This window comes from Neolamprologus multifasciatus, unplaced genomic scaffold, assembly GCF_963576455.1.
Source record: "Neolamprologus multifasciatus unplaced genomic scaffold, fNeoMul1.2 chr03_unloc_2, whole genome shotgun sequence".
Taxonomy (NCBI): Eukaryota; Metazoa; Chordata; class Actinopteri; order Cichliformes; family Cichlidae; genus Neolamprologus; species Neolamprologus multifasciatus.
In genome coordinates, this window is record NW_028181972.1 from 67788 (window position 1) to 84785 (window position 16998).

General features: G+C 40.7%; 1 protein-coding gene across 1 annotated transcript in view; it reads left to right on the forward strand.

Annotated features, from left to right (window-relative positions):
• The first annotated feature begins 3478 nt into the window (after nucleotides 1-3478).
• LOC146490471 (NACHT, LRR and PYD domains-containing protein 1-like) overlaps nucleotides 3479-16998 on the forward strand; it is a 46014-nt gene continuing 32494 nt past the window's right edge. Inside the window, 5 exon segments of the mRNA XM_085153202.1 lie at nucleotides 3479-3812; nucleotides 3990-5288; nucleotides 5291-5386; nucleotides 5389-5782; nucleotides 16298-16471. Coding sequence (XP_085009328.1) covers nucleotides 3776-3812; nucleotides 3990-5288; nucleotides 5291-5386; nucleotides 5389-5782; nucleotides 16298-16471 — 2000 coding nt within the window. The 5' untranslated portion in view covers nucleotides 3479-3775.

Consider the following 16998-nt stretch of genomic DNA (forward strand, 5'->3'; position numbering starts at 1 on the left):
ACTGCTAGCACGGGCGCCCACACAAAGGCAAAGCAGGAGATGAAGCATAGCTGAATATGTTTTCAAACCAACTTCATTCTAAGCCAAAGACTAGAAAATATGGTGAAGCATATCTTCCCTTTTTTTCACCTGCACAAGTGCCGAGGTAAGTATCCTTGCAGGATTGGTTTTCCCTTCATTGGGAGCAGCGCTGGGCTGTTTAAATCATGGACAAACAGTATCCCACATTCTTGATTTGTAGTTCACAAACACTTGTTGTAATGACTAACTACTCTTGACATTTTGGAGATGTTTGCTCTTTATACAGTAAAGTTACAGTGGGATACAAATAACATCAGGCTGATCCTGCTACAATTTGTTCCCCGGTTCAAATCACGGACAAACAGCGTCCAACAGTTGTTTATGTTTTTGAACCCATTTTGCACAGGGATTTTTTGAAAAATGTATTGATAGCAATGTTGAATATTATTACACAGAAAAAAACAACTACATGTAAAATAATTACACCGTGACGCCTCTGCCTTTGTAAATGGAGGGACAGTACTGCTGCGTGTAAAACCTGCAGATAGTCAGATTAACAGTATTTCGTCTCTATCTGCCATTCTGCAATTCATCTCATGTAAACAATAACGTGCACACAGCGTGACGTGAAAAAAGGCACATACCTTTGACATTGCATGACGAACTCTGTATTCCTCGTCCAGTAAACGCAAAAAAGGAGTTTTAAAAAATCTCCATTCTCGGTGATTCGAAACGCCGTTTACGTGTGGACGAAACAGCTGCGTTTTCAAAAATACCCGTGTAGGTGTGGACGTAGCGTAAAAGAGTTAGTAGTTTATTTTCTTACTACCTGTAATTTATTGCAGATTACTTGTAATTATTTGCTTAATTGTTTACTAAATGTTTGAGGTGTGAAATAAACCGCAATGAAGCAAAATATGGGTGTGTGTGATTGGAGGATGCGCACGCGCGCGCGAGGGGGGCGCGAACATTTTTCTTGTAAAACAAGGGGGGCCCAGCAAAAAAAGTTTGGGAACCACTGATCTAATCCTTCATGGTTCCTCCACAGAGTGGAGCAGCAGAGCTCAGAGGTTCCCAGTGGTCAGTCTGCCCAGCAGCATCAAACACAGCTGGACTCCATATTTATGGTCTGTACATGTACAACAACTACTTTTATTATTATTAATAATAATACATTTATTTATAGGTCCCTTTCAGAACACCAAGGACTCTGTGGACTAAATGTCCAAAAGAAACAAACTTTGAAATCAGACGGTGCAAATGTGATCACAGGCAATGTTCCCTCTAAGCTGCACGTGTGCAATTGTGCACTGCTGCCACGTCTCTGTGCACAGAAAATCTGCATTGCACACAAAAAAATCCACCTGAATTGAAATTAAAGTAAATACGTTAACAATTCTGTTTTGCAGTGTTAGTCAGTGACTGGCTGCTCCCGTATGGGATTACAACGATGCCACCTTATCTCACAGTCCAGCCAATGATGTGATTCACATTCGTATATACGCAGCTAATCAATGTGGCTGACAGGCTATGACAGTGTCCTTATGTGCCGAAACCGGTGTTTTAGCGAGCAAAGCGGCTGATGTGGAGTGAAGCCACGTTAATGAAAACGTGGACAACCATTGGAGATGTGAGCAGGACAGACAGAACAATTGACGGGAAAAGTGTGGACTTTATACCAGTTTTTAAATTGTGTTGATCGGCCACGTAAAACCAGAGTTATGATAAAATATCTGCAATGTTTGTTTTTCTTCCTGAATACTGTCGTTGTTTATATTTACTGCGGAGAAAAACAGTAAAAACGGCGTTTTATAAGGAAAGCACTCTCCGCCTGTGATCAAAGATGAAACCAAAACACCCCACCCTTTCCTATTGGTGGAAAAAAGTACCATGTCGACCAATCAAAACATGATATGGCAACATGGCATTTAGTTGTTTAGGGAGGGGGAAGTTTTAGGAGTGACGGCGTGTTTGAGATGTGAGAGATTTGTGACGTTTAGCACAAATCTTGTGTAGTTAGTGTGTAGTTAGTGTGTAGTTAGTGTGTAGTGTAGTCAATAGTGTTGTTGTGTGTCAGAACAATGAGGCGACTGCTGAGTGTTACAGGTGTTACAGCAGTGACACATCTGCTGCTGTCAGGCCTGCAGGTATCAGGCTGTTGTTCTCCTTCATCTCACAGTGGACAGAAATTATTTTTGGAGTGGCACAAATAATTTGTGTGGCATCAGATTTGATGCAGAACAGCTGATTGTTCTGTAAATAGTTTGAAATGTTTATTTTAAAAAAACTCCTTGGCTGCATTTTTAGGTAAACAGCTGCAAAAACTGGGGTGGCTGTAGCTCAGGTGGCAGAGCAGGTCAGCCACTAAACAGAAGGTCGGTGGTTCGATCCCAGGCTGCCTCCTGGCTGCATGCCAAATATCCTTGGGCAAGATACTAACCCCATGTTTGCCTACTGGTGGTCAGAGGTTCCGGTGGCGCCTTTGTCCGGCAGCCTCGCCTCTGTCAGTGCGCCCCAGGGCAGCTGTGGCTACAATGTAGCTGCCATCACCAGTGTGTGAATGACTGAATGTAGTGTAAAGCACTTTGGGGTCCTTAGGGACTGAGTAAAGCACTATACAAATGCAGGCCATTTACTTTGTTTTACCTTTTTGTCATTATATACTGTATTTTGCATCCAGAGTTACAGACTCTCTCCCAGACCACAGACTCATAATACAAGTCAGAGCTTAATAATAAATAAAAATAGAAAAAATAAAGTTGTGTTTTTAAAATTGGAGTTCAAGTTTTTTTTTTACTTCCAATAGTGTTAACATGCTACACAGGTCATGAACAAGATTGTTTTTAATTTTCATTGTAGTGGGCTAAAGCACTTAATTAAAAGTAGTCTAACATAAATGCTGTCATTTGATTATTTAATAAACATGTAACTTGGATGGATTCGATGCTGGCGTGACCACAGTGCACACGTCTGCTGTTGCTCACAGTGGTCCAAGGGACGCTCAGGGAGTTTGTGTGTTCAGACACATGAAACATTAGAGGGAACATTGATCACAGGGAAACGTTTTAAACATCGAGGCTTTAAACAAAAACCAAAGCGAAACAGTTTGTAGTTGAGATCAGTGAGAATGAAGCTGAATAACTATTTCTTCAATAACTTTGAGCAATAAATGACAAATATGATGGAAAAAACACTTACTAATGATGTGAGTTGACACTCGGCTGTATTGAGACAACCACATTAGGTGGTCCTCAACTGTAATGGAAACCAGTGGATCCAGTCCAGTCGTGGGGACCTGTTGTGAGTCGATCTGAGCAGCTACTAATGGAAACGGGGCCATAGATGTGTTTGTCCTTAATAACAATGAATCACAGGATTTTTACATTACTGTTAAAATCTCATGTTGTTTGTTAAAGTGTTGTTAAAGATGGTGACAGATGTACCCTTAGGCCCCTCCTCCATTCAGAGATGGTCTTTCCTTTTCACATAAATGGCCTCCTTGACTCCGCCCTCAAACCAGCGTTCACATTTCCTCAGGACCTTCTTGATGTTGTGTAGACTGAAGTTCAGAGTGGTGGGTCATTCATAAAGTATTCTGTTCCAGCTGCTGGAGGACAACATCATCACTTTTGTGAAGAACGAGCTGAAGAAGATTCAGAAGGTTCTGAGTCCAGATTACCCAGAATGCTTAGAGAGTCAGAGGAGCAGCAGCAGAGAGGCATTTGTGAAGATCACAGTGGACTTCCTGAGGAGAATGAAGAAGGAGGAGCTGGCTGACCGTCTGCAGAGACGTAAGAGGATTTATCTAAAGATTTAAGCTGCTGGATAAATGAAGATTTTCCAGAGATGGAAGATGGAGCAACATGTTTTAAAGATTAGTTCTTTTTGGAATTGAGATTGAATTTGAATTGAATTGAATTGAATTGAATTGAATTTGGAATTGAGTGTTTATTTTTTTTCTCATTCAGAACTTCAAGCTGCAGTTTGTCATTGTAACCTTAAATCTGCTCTGAAGAAGAAGTTCCAGTGTGTGTTTGAGGGCATCGCTAAAGCAGGAAACCCAACCCTTCTGAATCAGATCTACACAGAGCTCTACATCACAGAGGGAGGGACTGCAGAGGTCAATGATGAACATGAGGTCAGACAGATTGAAACAGCATCCAGGAAACCAGACAGACCAGAAACAACAATCAGACAAGAAGACATCTTTAAACTCCCACCTGGAAGAGATGAACCAATCAGAACAGTGCTGACAAAGGGAGTGGCTGGCATTGGGAAAACAGTCTTAACACAGAAATACAGCCTGGACTGGGCTGAAGACAAAGCCAACCAGGACATCCAGTTCATATTTCCATTCACTTTCAGAGAGCTGAATGTGCTGAAAGAGGAAAAGTTCAGCTTGGTGGGACTTGTTCATCACTTCTTTACTGAAACCAAAGAAGCAGGAATCTGCAGCTTTGAAGACTTCCAGGTTGTGTTCATCTTTGATGGTCTGGATGAGTGTCGACTTCCTCTGGACTTCCACAAAACTACAATCCTGACTGACCCTAGAAAGTCCACCTCAGTGGATGTGCTGCTGATAAACCTCATCAGGGGGAAACTGCTTCCCTCTGCTCGCCTCTGGATAACCACACGACCTGCAGCAGCCAATCAGATCCCTCCTGACTGTGTTGGCATGGTGACAGAGGTCAGAGGGTTCACTGACCCACAGAAGGAGGAGTACTTCAGGAAGAGATTCAGAGATGAGGAGCAGGTCAGCAGGATCATCTCCCACATCAAGACATCACGAAGCTTCCACATCATGTGCCACATCCCAGTCTTCTGCTGGATCACTGCTACAGTTCTGGAGGATGTGCTGGAAACCAGAGAGGGAGGACAGCTGCCCAAGACCCTGACTGAGATGTACATCCACTTCCTGGTGGTTCAGGCCAAAGTGAAGAAGTTCAAGTATGATGGAGGAGCTGAGACAGATCCACACTGGAGTCCAGAGAGCAGGAAGATGATGGAGTCTCTGGGAAAACTGGCTTTTGATCAGCTGCAGAAAGGAAACCTGATCTTCTATGAATCAGACCTGACAGAGTGTGGCATCGATATCAGAGCAGCCTCAGTGTACTCAGGAGTGTTGACACAGATCTTTAAAGAGGAGAGAGGACTGTACCAGGACAAGGTGTTCTGCTTCGTCCATCTGAGTGTTCAGGAGTTTCTGGCTGCTCTTCATGTCCATCTGACCTTCATCAACTCTGGACTCAATCTGCTGGAAGAACAACAAACAACTCCCAGAAGTCTGAAACAGGAGAATCTGCAGAGAAACACTACTACCAGAGTGCTGTGAACAAGGCCTTACAGAGTCCAAATGGACACCTGGACTCCTCCGCTTCCTCCTGGGTCTTTCACTGCAGACCAATCAGAATCTCCTACGAGGTCTGACGTCAAAGACAGGAAGTAGTTCACAGACCAATCAGAAAACAGTCCAGTACATCAAGTGGAAGCTCAATGAGAATCTGTCTGCAGAGAAAAGCATCAATCTGTTTCACTGTCTGAATGAACTGAATGATCGTTCTCTAGTGGAGGAGATCCAATGGTACCTGAGATCAGGAAGTCTCTCCACAGATAAACTGTCTCCTGCTCACTGGTCAGCTCTGGTCTTCATCTTACTGTCATCAGAAAAAGATCTGGATGTGTTTGACCTGAAGAAATACTCTGCTTCAGAGGAGGCTCTTCTGAGGCTGCTGCCAGTGGTCAAAGCCTCCAACAAAGCTCTGTAAGTAAACATGAACTCATCGCTTCATTCTTAAAATCATGGGAAATAAATCAGAGGTGCTCCATTCAAAGATCACTGCCTTTTAATAAAAAATAAAAACATAGTCACTTAGTCAAATATGATACTTTAAATATTTCACTCCAGCAGGACATGTCAGCATTTCTGAAATATTTTTGTCTAATCAAAGCAGAATCCAGATCCAGCCTATAAGAACGTGAGCTCTGATCCTTCAGCCCATAGCTGGAGGATTTTTTTCATTTTTAGGGGCAGATGGGGTTTTTTTTCGTAACGGTATAAACACTAAAAGGTGGTGTATTGGCCAGATGCTGGCAGATGTATAAAAATAACTCAACTTTTTGGTGGTGGCTATTGCGGGCTTTCACAGATTGAGTAACATTAGCAAGTGGTGGAGGCCAGCAGGTGCAACACGCTGGCAGGTGGATGACGGAAAGGTGAGGCAGGAGGAGGAGAGACCCGAGGCGGCCGCCGGTGTCGGTCCGACTGTCAGGGGAACTGAACTTCAGGTGACCTGCAGTCTATCTTGTTCAGATATAAACCAAGTTTAGGTGGAGTTTATTTTCATTATGCTGACTTTTTACAGTCAGTTACAATAACTTGTACTGCGTACTAGCTAGCATGATGGAGTTTCTATACTGCTGGGCGGGTTATGATGATGTTACTGATAGTGAAATTTATTTTATTAAGGTTAATTAGTTTCCAACTGTCCCGCAAAACACGGAATCGTCTCGTATTCAGAGAACATATTCGTGTTGAGCTGAAAAGGAACACAGTTCGAATGAAAAAGACACAAAGCTGGAGTTATTCTGCGTCTTTATGCTGCAGCTGTTTCTTCTTCTCTCATTCTCTCTCCCTCTTTCCCCTGTTGTTATTTCAATCATGAAACTGATCAACGATCAGCTGATCGGCTTTTCTCTCTTGTTTGTTTATCGCTCACTTTGCGCCAGAAAGAAGAAACCAGCGGAGGTTAAACAACAGCAGCACGTTTAAGCTTGATCAGCTGTTGTTAGAATTTAATATTAATTTCTAGTATCAGCTGATGTTTGCTGGAGCCACAGCTGTAATGCTGATGGTCATGATGTCAGTTTGGATATGTGGTGAGAGGGAAACATGAAGATGAAACCAGGAGATGTCCTTACTGAATCATCAGAGCTGAACTGGTGATGGAGAAACAGGTTTACCTTTTAGGTGACATGAATGAGTTGAAGTTATGAACTGTTTCTGAGAGACAAATAACACCAGGATCTTTTCTAAGTAGCTGACAGCTGGTAACTGTGCAGGGGCGGGTCTAGCAGGTCAAGTTTTGCCAGCGGGCCAGGTAGAGGATTAACAGGGAAAGGGGGGCACAAAGAATACTTTTCTATGTTATTCTCATTTAAAATGTCTCACTTTTAACAAATAATTATCTGAGTCTTATACCAAACCTTTTCATCTGATGTAAAATGTATAGAAATCATTATTGTGCATAGTCATTTTTTTCAGAGTCCCATCTTAATTTCTTCAGAAATTAATCCTTTAAGACCTACCATCGAACCAAGTCCACCAGAGCTTATATTATATTTTTACATGCTGTGGAGCCATTTTTGGGAGCATTTCATGTTGCTATACATCAATACAACCATTACAGCCTAAATTTTAATAATATATATGCATTAAGTGCATAGTAATTACATAAATTGCAAAAAAGAGCAATAAACTACAAAAAAATTGAAAATTATTGTTGTTTTTTTTAAACATATATTTCTAGTTAGAGAAATTTAAGAGGCTTATCCCTCAAAACTGTAAATACAAAATAGTTTCCCACCACAGGAAATTTATTTTACGTGTCTTCATAGTTCACATAAATACACCATTTTTTTATATACTGCAGGAAAAACGAAAATAAATATTATGATGCAAATTTGCAAAAAAGCAGCATATGCATCAAAATAAACTATTTCCAGCAGTGCAATATGAGTCCTAAGCATCCCAGAAACGACACAGAAAGTCATAAAGTCAAACATAACTTTTAAAAACACCAGTATAGGCTCATGAGGCTCTGATGGTAAAAAACACTACATTTCCGCAAAATGACATCACTTCCGGTTTCGGACATGTGATAGTTTGTGCTGATGGACGTAGGAAGTGTTACGAACAGCTGATCGGATCGGCAAAGCGTGTTTCTGGAATATTATGTTTTTGTTGCTGCACTCGCTTTTTATGCAGTTTTTGCAAAGCTATATGTGGAAGGAAACGGTGACCGAGGACAAGCTGATGGCATAAGATTTAAGTACAACTCCTCCGGTTTCATATGCAAAAAAAATTATTGCGCTAGCTTACGTGGTTGCAGTGCTACTGGGATTTAAAAATAGTTACGCAAAATGGAGCGTGTCCACTCCGACCGGCTTTAAAGGGTTAATAATAAATACTGTATATGATGTCAGTATTTTCCCACATTTTCTAGATTCTGTACCAGTACTGCGTGTAGAATGCCATCAAAAAGTCAATTAAGTTTTATTCTTTCTCACCTGTCTTTCTGTTTCCTTTCACTTTTAAAAGGTTGCCATGTTGGAAAAAATATATTGCCCTGCCATGCTGTTTATTGATGTGGCAAATGAATAGTTTATGAAAATATATATAAATCTGTCATTTATTTTTTTTAATATTGAGTAATGATCATGTCTCACCTCTAGTCTTCTCTGTCTTAATTTCAGGTTTCCACCATGTTTTGTAGATAGTTCAGGAGGTTAACTTGACCAAGCAGTCTTTGGGTTTAAGTACTGTTTAGAATACCAGAATAGGGAGGATGGTGTAGTTTATTAGATTGATACATATATACCAACAGGACACTGTATATCACTGTGACACCAGCGTTTGTTTTTTCTATAATACCTGGTGGGCCAGTCTCTAGTCAAAATGCCCGGGCCGATTTTTTTGTCCCAGTCCAGCTTCAGCCCCTCTGACAGTTGTTCACTTGTCTCCAACAACCAGGACTTTAGCTCTGTTTTTTCTAAAGCAAATACTTGAGCTACCAGACTGCATCTTCATCTTTTTCAGATGTTGTTATTTTAAGGTCTGGTTTGTGTCTCACCTTTTATTGCAATCCTCAATTAGGGCAGGGCGATATGGCCAAAAATATATATCACGATATATATTTGAAAATTTGCGATAACGATATAACTGACGATATAATTTCTGCGAGACAAAATACAACTCCACAACTTTACTAGCGCAAAAAAAACCATCCATTCATTTTCCTTAAACAAGTAGCTGTTTTTATAGGCATTAAAGCTATATAAACATTTAACAGTGCAAATGCAAATTCCTTGCTGAAAGTTTAACCAAAAGGCATTTCCAGTAGAAATGGGCCAGTGTTGGGGAGTAACGGAATACATGTACCGCCGTTACGTATTTCAAATACAAAATATGAGTAACTGTATTCCGTTACAGTTACCGTTTAAAAAGGTGGTATTTAGAATACAGTTACTTTGTTGAAATAAATGGATTACACTGCGGTACTTCCCTGTTTCACATTGTGGCGGGTCAGGAATGTTTGGGTTTTGTTTGACAGCTACGTTCTGTTGTTCCAGGCGGCAGCGTTACGGTTGCCATGGTTACAGGGTGACGCTCTCTCTCTGCGTGTTTCCTGGGTGAGAGAGGCCTTTTTGTTGTTGTTGTGCTAAGCTAACAGGCAGAATGCTACAGGCTCTAAAGAATGTAGCATCATGGGCAGTGTAGTCCGTGCTGCAGGGAGAATGGACTGCCATACACGTTATGTGTCTGTGAGCGAGGGAGGGAGAAAAAGGAAAAGTACGAGCTGTCATCGAGCAGAAACAGGAGCTGGAAGCATGTAAATATAATAATAACCACTGCAGCCAAGAAGAGTGCCTGATGAGCCCAGCTGTAAGTAAGCTATTAAGACTCGACTGTACACCGTGTTCGTGTTTTCCTCCGAAACAATAAGCTCCGTTGGAGCAGCCTTTCAACGCCTCTCTCTGTCTCTCTCAAGCAAAGTTGACCCAGACAACAAAGTAAAGCTATTTTTCGGCTACGAGCCCGACACGAACCCACCGTATTAGCCAGAGGTCCCTTTACTACGGTTCGGAGCCGCGGACCGTCAGTAACAGTAATAAATCACAGCAATAGTACATTCACGTAGTTGTAAACAGCATGATAATATATTAAGTAATCCAAAGTATTCAGAATACGTTATTCTCATTGAGTAACGTAACGGAATACGTTACAGAATACATTTTGGGGCATGTAATCTGTAATCTGTAATGGAATACATTTTAAAAGTAACCTTCCCAACACTGAAATGGGCTGACATATCCTGAGCATAACCATGTATAATATCCACTGAAGTTAAAAAAGAGGTGCCTTGCAACATTAAACTGCAGTGTGCCAAATAAAAAAGTCAAATACGTATTTTTCGGACCATAAGCTGCATGGGATTATAAGACACATTAAGCGAAACAAAGCAGTCAGATAAATCAAACTTTATTCAATTCATTGTTCTTGCTTCCTCCACTTCTGTACCATTGATTCATTAATGCTGTATTCTATCACAGCGGCTCTTTTCCCATGTTGTTGCAGTATATTAATGACTAACCTCGTATTGTGGATGGATTATCTCAGTTGTTCTCCTGACTGAAGTTTGGTCCGTTTACAGCATCCTGCCATGCGATTACATTTGTCTCTAACCATCAGGAACCTTCATGTTAACTTTTATCGAGTGGAAAAGTGTTAGCGTTCATCCTCCAGCTTCACTGTTTATGTTATGCTAACACAGCTGTGTAGCTAGCGATCACGTAGCACATCATTATATACCAGCTAGCCCAACTTCAGTAACCCTACAAACGTCACTGCTGTTTATTTTCCTGTCTCCATTTATGTTGGAAGTGATAACAGATCTTTACGTTTGAATCTTTTCAGAAATCTCTCAGTCAGAACATGCTACATCATGTTTAGGTAACTAGCGAAACTAGCGAGCTAACTTCCGCTAACTTCCTACTAACTTCTAACTCCGTTAAATGTAATGAATTTTTTTTCATGGATGCCTGGACGTTAAACTAAATAGTTACACCTGGTAAAGTAGCAATGCTGATCATTTCATTAAAGGTGAAAGAATTTAGACAGTTTTAAAGTCTCAGTGATGTTCGTTTGACTTCGGGACTTTAAAGGACAGAGTTTAGGACCCAGATTCCTCCCAGATTTACAAGCACCTTAGTCCGACAAATACGGCAATAACGACGGCCCGCTTGCATGTTCTACAAAAAAAAGTGCTCTTTTGTGTATCTGACGGACAAACACCAAACCAGTTAAGCTGCACCATTTTTACAAAACAATTCTGGCTCATCCTTTTCACTCAACAATCTACTTTCCCCATTCACATTCTCCGTTACCGTGCATTCTCCGTGCTTTTTCGGCACTGCGCATGCGTGTTTTACCCATATTTTATCGCGATATGTCATTTTCTTATCGTTGCCTAGCTTTCTACCGGTATTATCTTGAACGGTATAATATGGCCCAGCCCTATCCCCAATGTCTCTTTTCTTTTTTCAAATATAAATCTGTTATCTCGGTGTGGCCAGAACAACATGGTGAACCCAAAATACAGGCAAAGGTGAGGGAACTGAATATTACTAGACGTGAAGGCGTTATTTACACACAGTAACTTGACACTTTTAATTTTTAACATAAACTGTGAACTATGGCGGAAGTCAAGTACTTGAAGCTGTGAGCATGAAGTGGGCTCTATGGTAGGTTTCCGGAAATGGGTCTTGGTCTCAGATGCTTGCTGAGACTTGAGTGGTGCAGCTACCTGACTATAGTTGCAAATGAACCGTCTATAAAAATTTGCTAATCCCAAAACCCATTGGAGATGCTTCTAGAAACTACAATGGGTACAAGGGGTAGGCCACTCTGTGAAAGCTTTCACTTTTGCCAGATTCGTCTTCACCTGCCCCCGTGCCAAAATGTAACCGAAAAAAGTTATTGATGAGCAATGGAATTCACACTTTTCTGCTTTGACATATGGTTTTTTTCTCCAGCAAACGTTGGAAAAATAGATGATGATATCCAGATACACCAATATGAACCTGTCAAGGAAGTCCCGGAGGACATTGTTAACTAATCTTGAAAAATTGCGGGAGCATTAGTTAACCCAGGTGGCATGACCAAATACTCATAGTCCCCCAATGGCTTGTTTAAAACGGTCTTCCACTTGTCTGCCTGATTGATCTGGAAAAAGTGGTAAGCGTTGCGGAGGTGGGATTTTGTAAACCCTGTGGAGCTGTGAAATGGCCTGAAAGCAGAGCTAATGAGGTAATAGGTATTTATTCTTGATGGTAATATCACTGAGGCCCCTGAAGTAAATGCATGGCCAGAGAGAACCATCATTTCCCCCCTCTAAAAAGAAGTTCCAACTTGAGATGACAATCGTTGGATTATGCCTGCACCGAGGGATTTCTTAATGTATTTTTCCATAGCCGCACACTCAGGTCTAGACAGGTTATGCAGCCAGCTAGAAGGCTGGGTGGAGCCAGAGAGTAGTTCTATGGTACAGTCATGTGGTCTGTGAGGTGGCAGTGAAAGCGCCTTACTTTTGCTAAATACTTCCTGAAGATCATGACATTTGGTGGGCACAGAGGAGAGATCTAAAACAGTCTCAGTGTTGGTTGATGATTCCAAAGGTTCCAGTGGACAGGCGGAAACAAGGCAATTTGAATGACAGAACAGACTCTAACTGATTACCCTCTGACCTGACCAGTCTAAGTGTGGGTTATGTAATTCTAGGAAACCCGAGTATGAGTGGTTTGTGAGGTGCATGAAAAGCAAAAAAGGTGTTTTCTTGTGATTGCCAGGGGTGACAGGCTCTGTGCGGTGAGTTATGTGAGGGGACACTCGGTTATTTAATGACTTAGTGGGAATGGGCGGATTAAGGGCGCATAGAGGAATGTTTAACTGTCTTGCTAACTCAGACTCCATGAGGTTCTGATTGAACAAGAGCCTGAAAGCCTGGTTAACTAGCACAGAGACTTGGAGTTGCAATCAGGGTTTTTTTTTGTTTGTGTTAGTATCCTCCACCCTTATCCCCGAACTTACCAGTGGGCAGACCATGGTGTGGAATCGAAAACAGACAGGTTCATCGCGAGAAGCAAGCTGATCTTTCATGGTTTGATTTAATGACTGAAAAAAATACAGCGGACGGTGGTTAGCACTGTTGCCGCACAGCAAGAAGGTCCTGAGCAAAAGTCTTTACAAACTCAACCAGGAAATCATCATGCGAGCAGAAAGAAAGAGGATGAGCAGATAGGTAAGCAAGAGAAACCCGCCAGCGTCCCAGGTTTCCAGAGAAGGTTCAGGTTCCAGGTACCTGAAATGGGATGTAATTCAATTCAATTTTATTTATATAGCGCCAAATCACAACAACAGTCGCCTCAAGGCACTTTATATTGTACAGTAGATCGTACAGTAATAGATACAGAGAAAAACCCAACAATCATATGACCCCCTATGAGCAAGCACTTTGGCGACAGTGGGAAGGAAAAACTCCCTTTTAACAGGAAGAAATGTTTGGTGTCAAAGTCAAAGCACAGATCCATCCAGTCTCTGTATTTCAGCTTATTTTCTTTATACACACATTTAACAGGAAGCGGTTCGGACAGCTAGTGTTTACCTGACATTACCTGCGTACCTCACAGTTTACAGGTAATGGGCATAATAATTACTGAACAGAGACGTCCTGCTGTGAACTTTGTAGCTGTGGATCTAAAATGTAAAAATGTATATGAGAAGATTTCTAATCATGATTTTATGAGCCCCCACAGTTTGATTCTGTTCATCTGGACGTAGCGTTCTCAGCGGGAGAAACGTTTTGTCACTCATCAAGGTGACTACTTCAGGCTCAGCTTACTGCAGCTTTCCCCAATCTTATAAAAAGTACATTTGCATAATGACTGAAACCTAATGGTCAAGGAACTGACCTCCCAGCCTATTGTTCCTTCAGTGGGCTGGTTTCAGTCATTATGCAAATGTCCTTTTTATTGGGTTGGAAACCTGCAGTCAGCTGAGACTGAAGAAGTCACCTGGATGAGTGACGAAACGTTTCTCCCACTGAAAGCGCTATGTCCAGATGAACAGAATCAACTTTTGGGATTTACTAACCTGGATGATTGAGCATGCATCAAGACAAGTTTTTATGAGGTTTACAGTTTCTTATAATTTCTAAACCAGAGGTGGAGGAGATCAAGCTCATGATAACTGGCTACTGCCCTTCAGTTTGCTTTATGAAATCATCCAATCAAAATAAAGTTGGCCTTTAGGGAGAGAGGGGCTTTAAAGGGGAATGAGCCAAAGCAGCTTTTAGACAGAGAATGAAACGAGAGTCTGCACCAAGTCCAGGATGTGATACATTATTTATAAGTACATTTACAGTAATCACACATATTAGAATTAATAAAGTGACCAGCAGTACTGTAGTAACTGTAATACTGCAGTACTCACAGGCCTGTGCCAGCAGACACTGAACTACTGTCACTAAATTAAGCTGCTCTTCACTGGTTTCCATTTACATACATTGGAATAATTGTGTTTAATTTGAAATATTTTTCTTCTGTTACACTTAAATTCTTGAACATTTTTTTATTTAATTGTGCATTGTAGTGTACTCATTTGTACACATTTGATTACTTAGGTTCAACATATAAAGAGATTTTATTTGATAATAAATATTATTGTTTTGTTGTTCTTGTTATTTTTTTCAGGCTGAACAGCTGTAACCTGTCAGAGAGAGGCTGTGAACGTTTGCTTTCAGTCGTCAGCTCCCAGTCCTGTAGTCTGAGAGAGCTGGACCTGAGCACCAAGAGCCTGAATGATTCAGCAGTAAAGCTTCTGTCAGCCAAACTGAATATTCTGAGGTCTGACCGATTTGTATTCTTCTTTTTCTTTTGTTTGTTTGTTTGTTTTTAACTGAGAAAATAAATCCAGCAATTTAAACAGTAAAGGTAAACTTGATCAATTTACTGTTGTTTCATACCACATCTCCTCAGCATAAAACAACAAGGATTCTTAAAATATAAGATTAGTTATTGCACCCTGATTACACTTTAACATCAGTCTTTGTTCATGTTTTCATTTTCAGACTCAACGTCTGTGAACTTTTAGCGGAAAACTGTGAAGCTGTGTCCTCAATGCTCAGCTCTCAGTCCTCTACTCTGACAGAGCTGGACCTGAGTATCAAAAATGTGCAGGATTCAGGAGTGAAGTTTCTGTCTGCTGGACTACAAAGTTTAAAGTGTAAACTAAATACTCTGAGGTCAGATCAATTGACATTTGTTTTTTAAACTGAACCAATTAAACATTTTATTCAAGGCTTCCAGTTCCGGCGCGTGGGGATGGCAACCTAGTAAGAGAGCTCTCGACCAAAACTTATTAAAACTGCCCCAAGTAAATTAATACACTAAGTGTATTAAGGGGCAATCGTGGCTCAAGAGTTGGGAGTTCGCTTTGTAATCGGAAGGTTGCCGGTTCGGACAGTCTCGGTCGTTGTGTCCTTGGGCAAGACACTTCACCTACTGCCTACTGGTGTTGGCCAGAAGGGCCGATGACGCGATATGGCAGCCTCGCTTCTGTCAGTCTGCCCCAGGGCAGCTGTGGCTACAACTCTAGTTTGCCTCCACCAGTGTGTGAGTGTGTGTGTGTGTGTGAATGGGTGGATGACTGGGTGTGTAAAGCGCTTTGGGGTCCCTAGGCGGGACTAGTAAAAGGGCTATACAAATACAGGCCATTTACCATTTAAGTGCACATAAAGAGGAAAAAGATCCAATAGAAATATTGTGCTCAGATTTGAGACCTTACGGGACAATCACAATCTGACAAAATACAACTTTCATAGATACTTACAGCTGGGATCATATATTGATCATGAATGCAAACTGTCCGAGTTCAATGATGCTTAGTCACATTTTTTCCTCATCCTGAAAAATGCCACAACCATGATCCCTACTAAATCTTTTCACTTGATCTCACTATTACTTGGTTGTTGTTGTTTTTTTTGGTTTCTTTGGTTTTTTACATTTACTTCTATTACGATTGCTTGTTTATTTACTTATTTGTTCACCATGATTGCAGCATGGGCAACCCCCCAGTTTGTGTTTATAGTTCCATGTAATGTGTTCTATATATCTCCTTCGGGAGAGCATGCGAGCAACTCTCCTAGTAATAGCTAGTGGAGGTTAATATGCACCCGCTGATCACTTTGTTTATCATTTGCTCTCCTGGACTTAATCTAAAACCTGGGAGGACTTTGTTCCCATGTCATTCATATACTGCTATGCAGATGGTTTTTTCTTGTCCAGTCCAAATAAAGATATATTTAAAAAAAAACATTTTATTCAAGTTTATCCACATGATGTTGTATCTTAGTATGTTAAGGTTTCATCAAAAATAAAGAGATGGCATGTAATATAATAGCAAACTTTACATAAGTATTATAGATTATCTTTTATTTTTCAGACTGGGTGGCTGTAACCTGTCAGAGAGAAGCTGTGAAGCTCTGTGCTCAGTCCTTAGTGCCCAGTCCTCCAGTCTGAGAGAGCTGGACCTGAGTAACTGTGACCTGCAGGATTCAGGAGTGAAGCTTCTGTCTGGTGGACTAAAGAGTTCACAGTGTGCAGTGGAAACTCTCAGGTCAGAATTCAAACATTAACACATATGATCATTTAAAATGTGAATTATATTATTGATTGACTTATCTATAGAGCTTTTAGCTCAACTTATATTTATATTTGAGTGGATTATTAGACTCTGAATTACTGTGTAAAATTTGTCACAGTCATATGTTTGTTTATTTTTAAACAAAATTCATGTACTGGCCATTTTACATAAATTTGGCTAATCTTCCACAATATATACATTTGATTTCATTAGGAACAAAATGTACAAATTACATATTTTGCTGGATATTGGGTATTAATGAAATTATTATGTCTTTAATGACACCACATTTCCATATGTAGGAGATTACTGGTGGTATTGTTTTCAGTGTTTGAGTTTTCCTTGCAAAGAAACATCTGGAATTTAACAATACATGTTTTAAAGCTGTTTTCTCCAAGGGATTTTGCATTAGTGATGGCAAATTTGATTCTTTTTACCGAATCGAGTTTAAATGAGTCACTCACCAAAATGAATCAGGTTTTTTAAGTCATTTGAGTCAC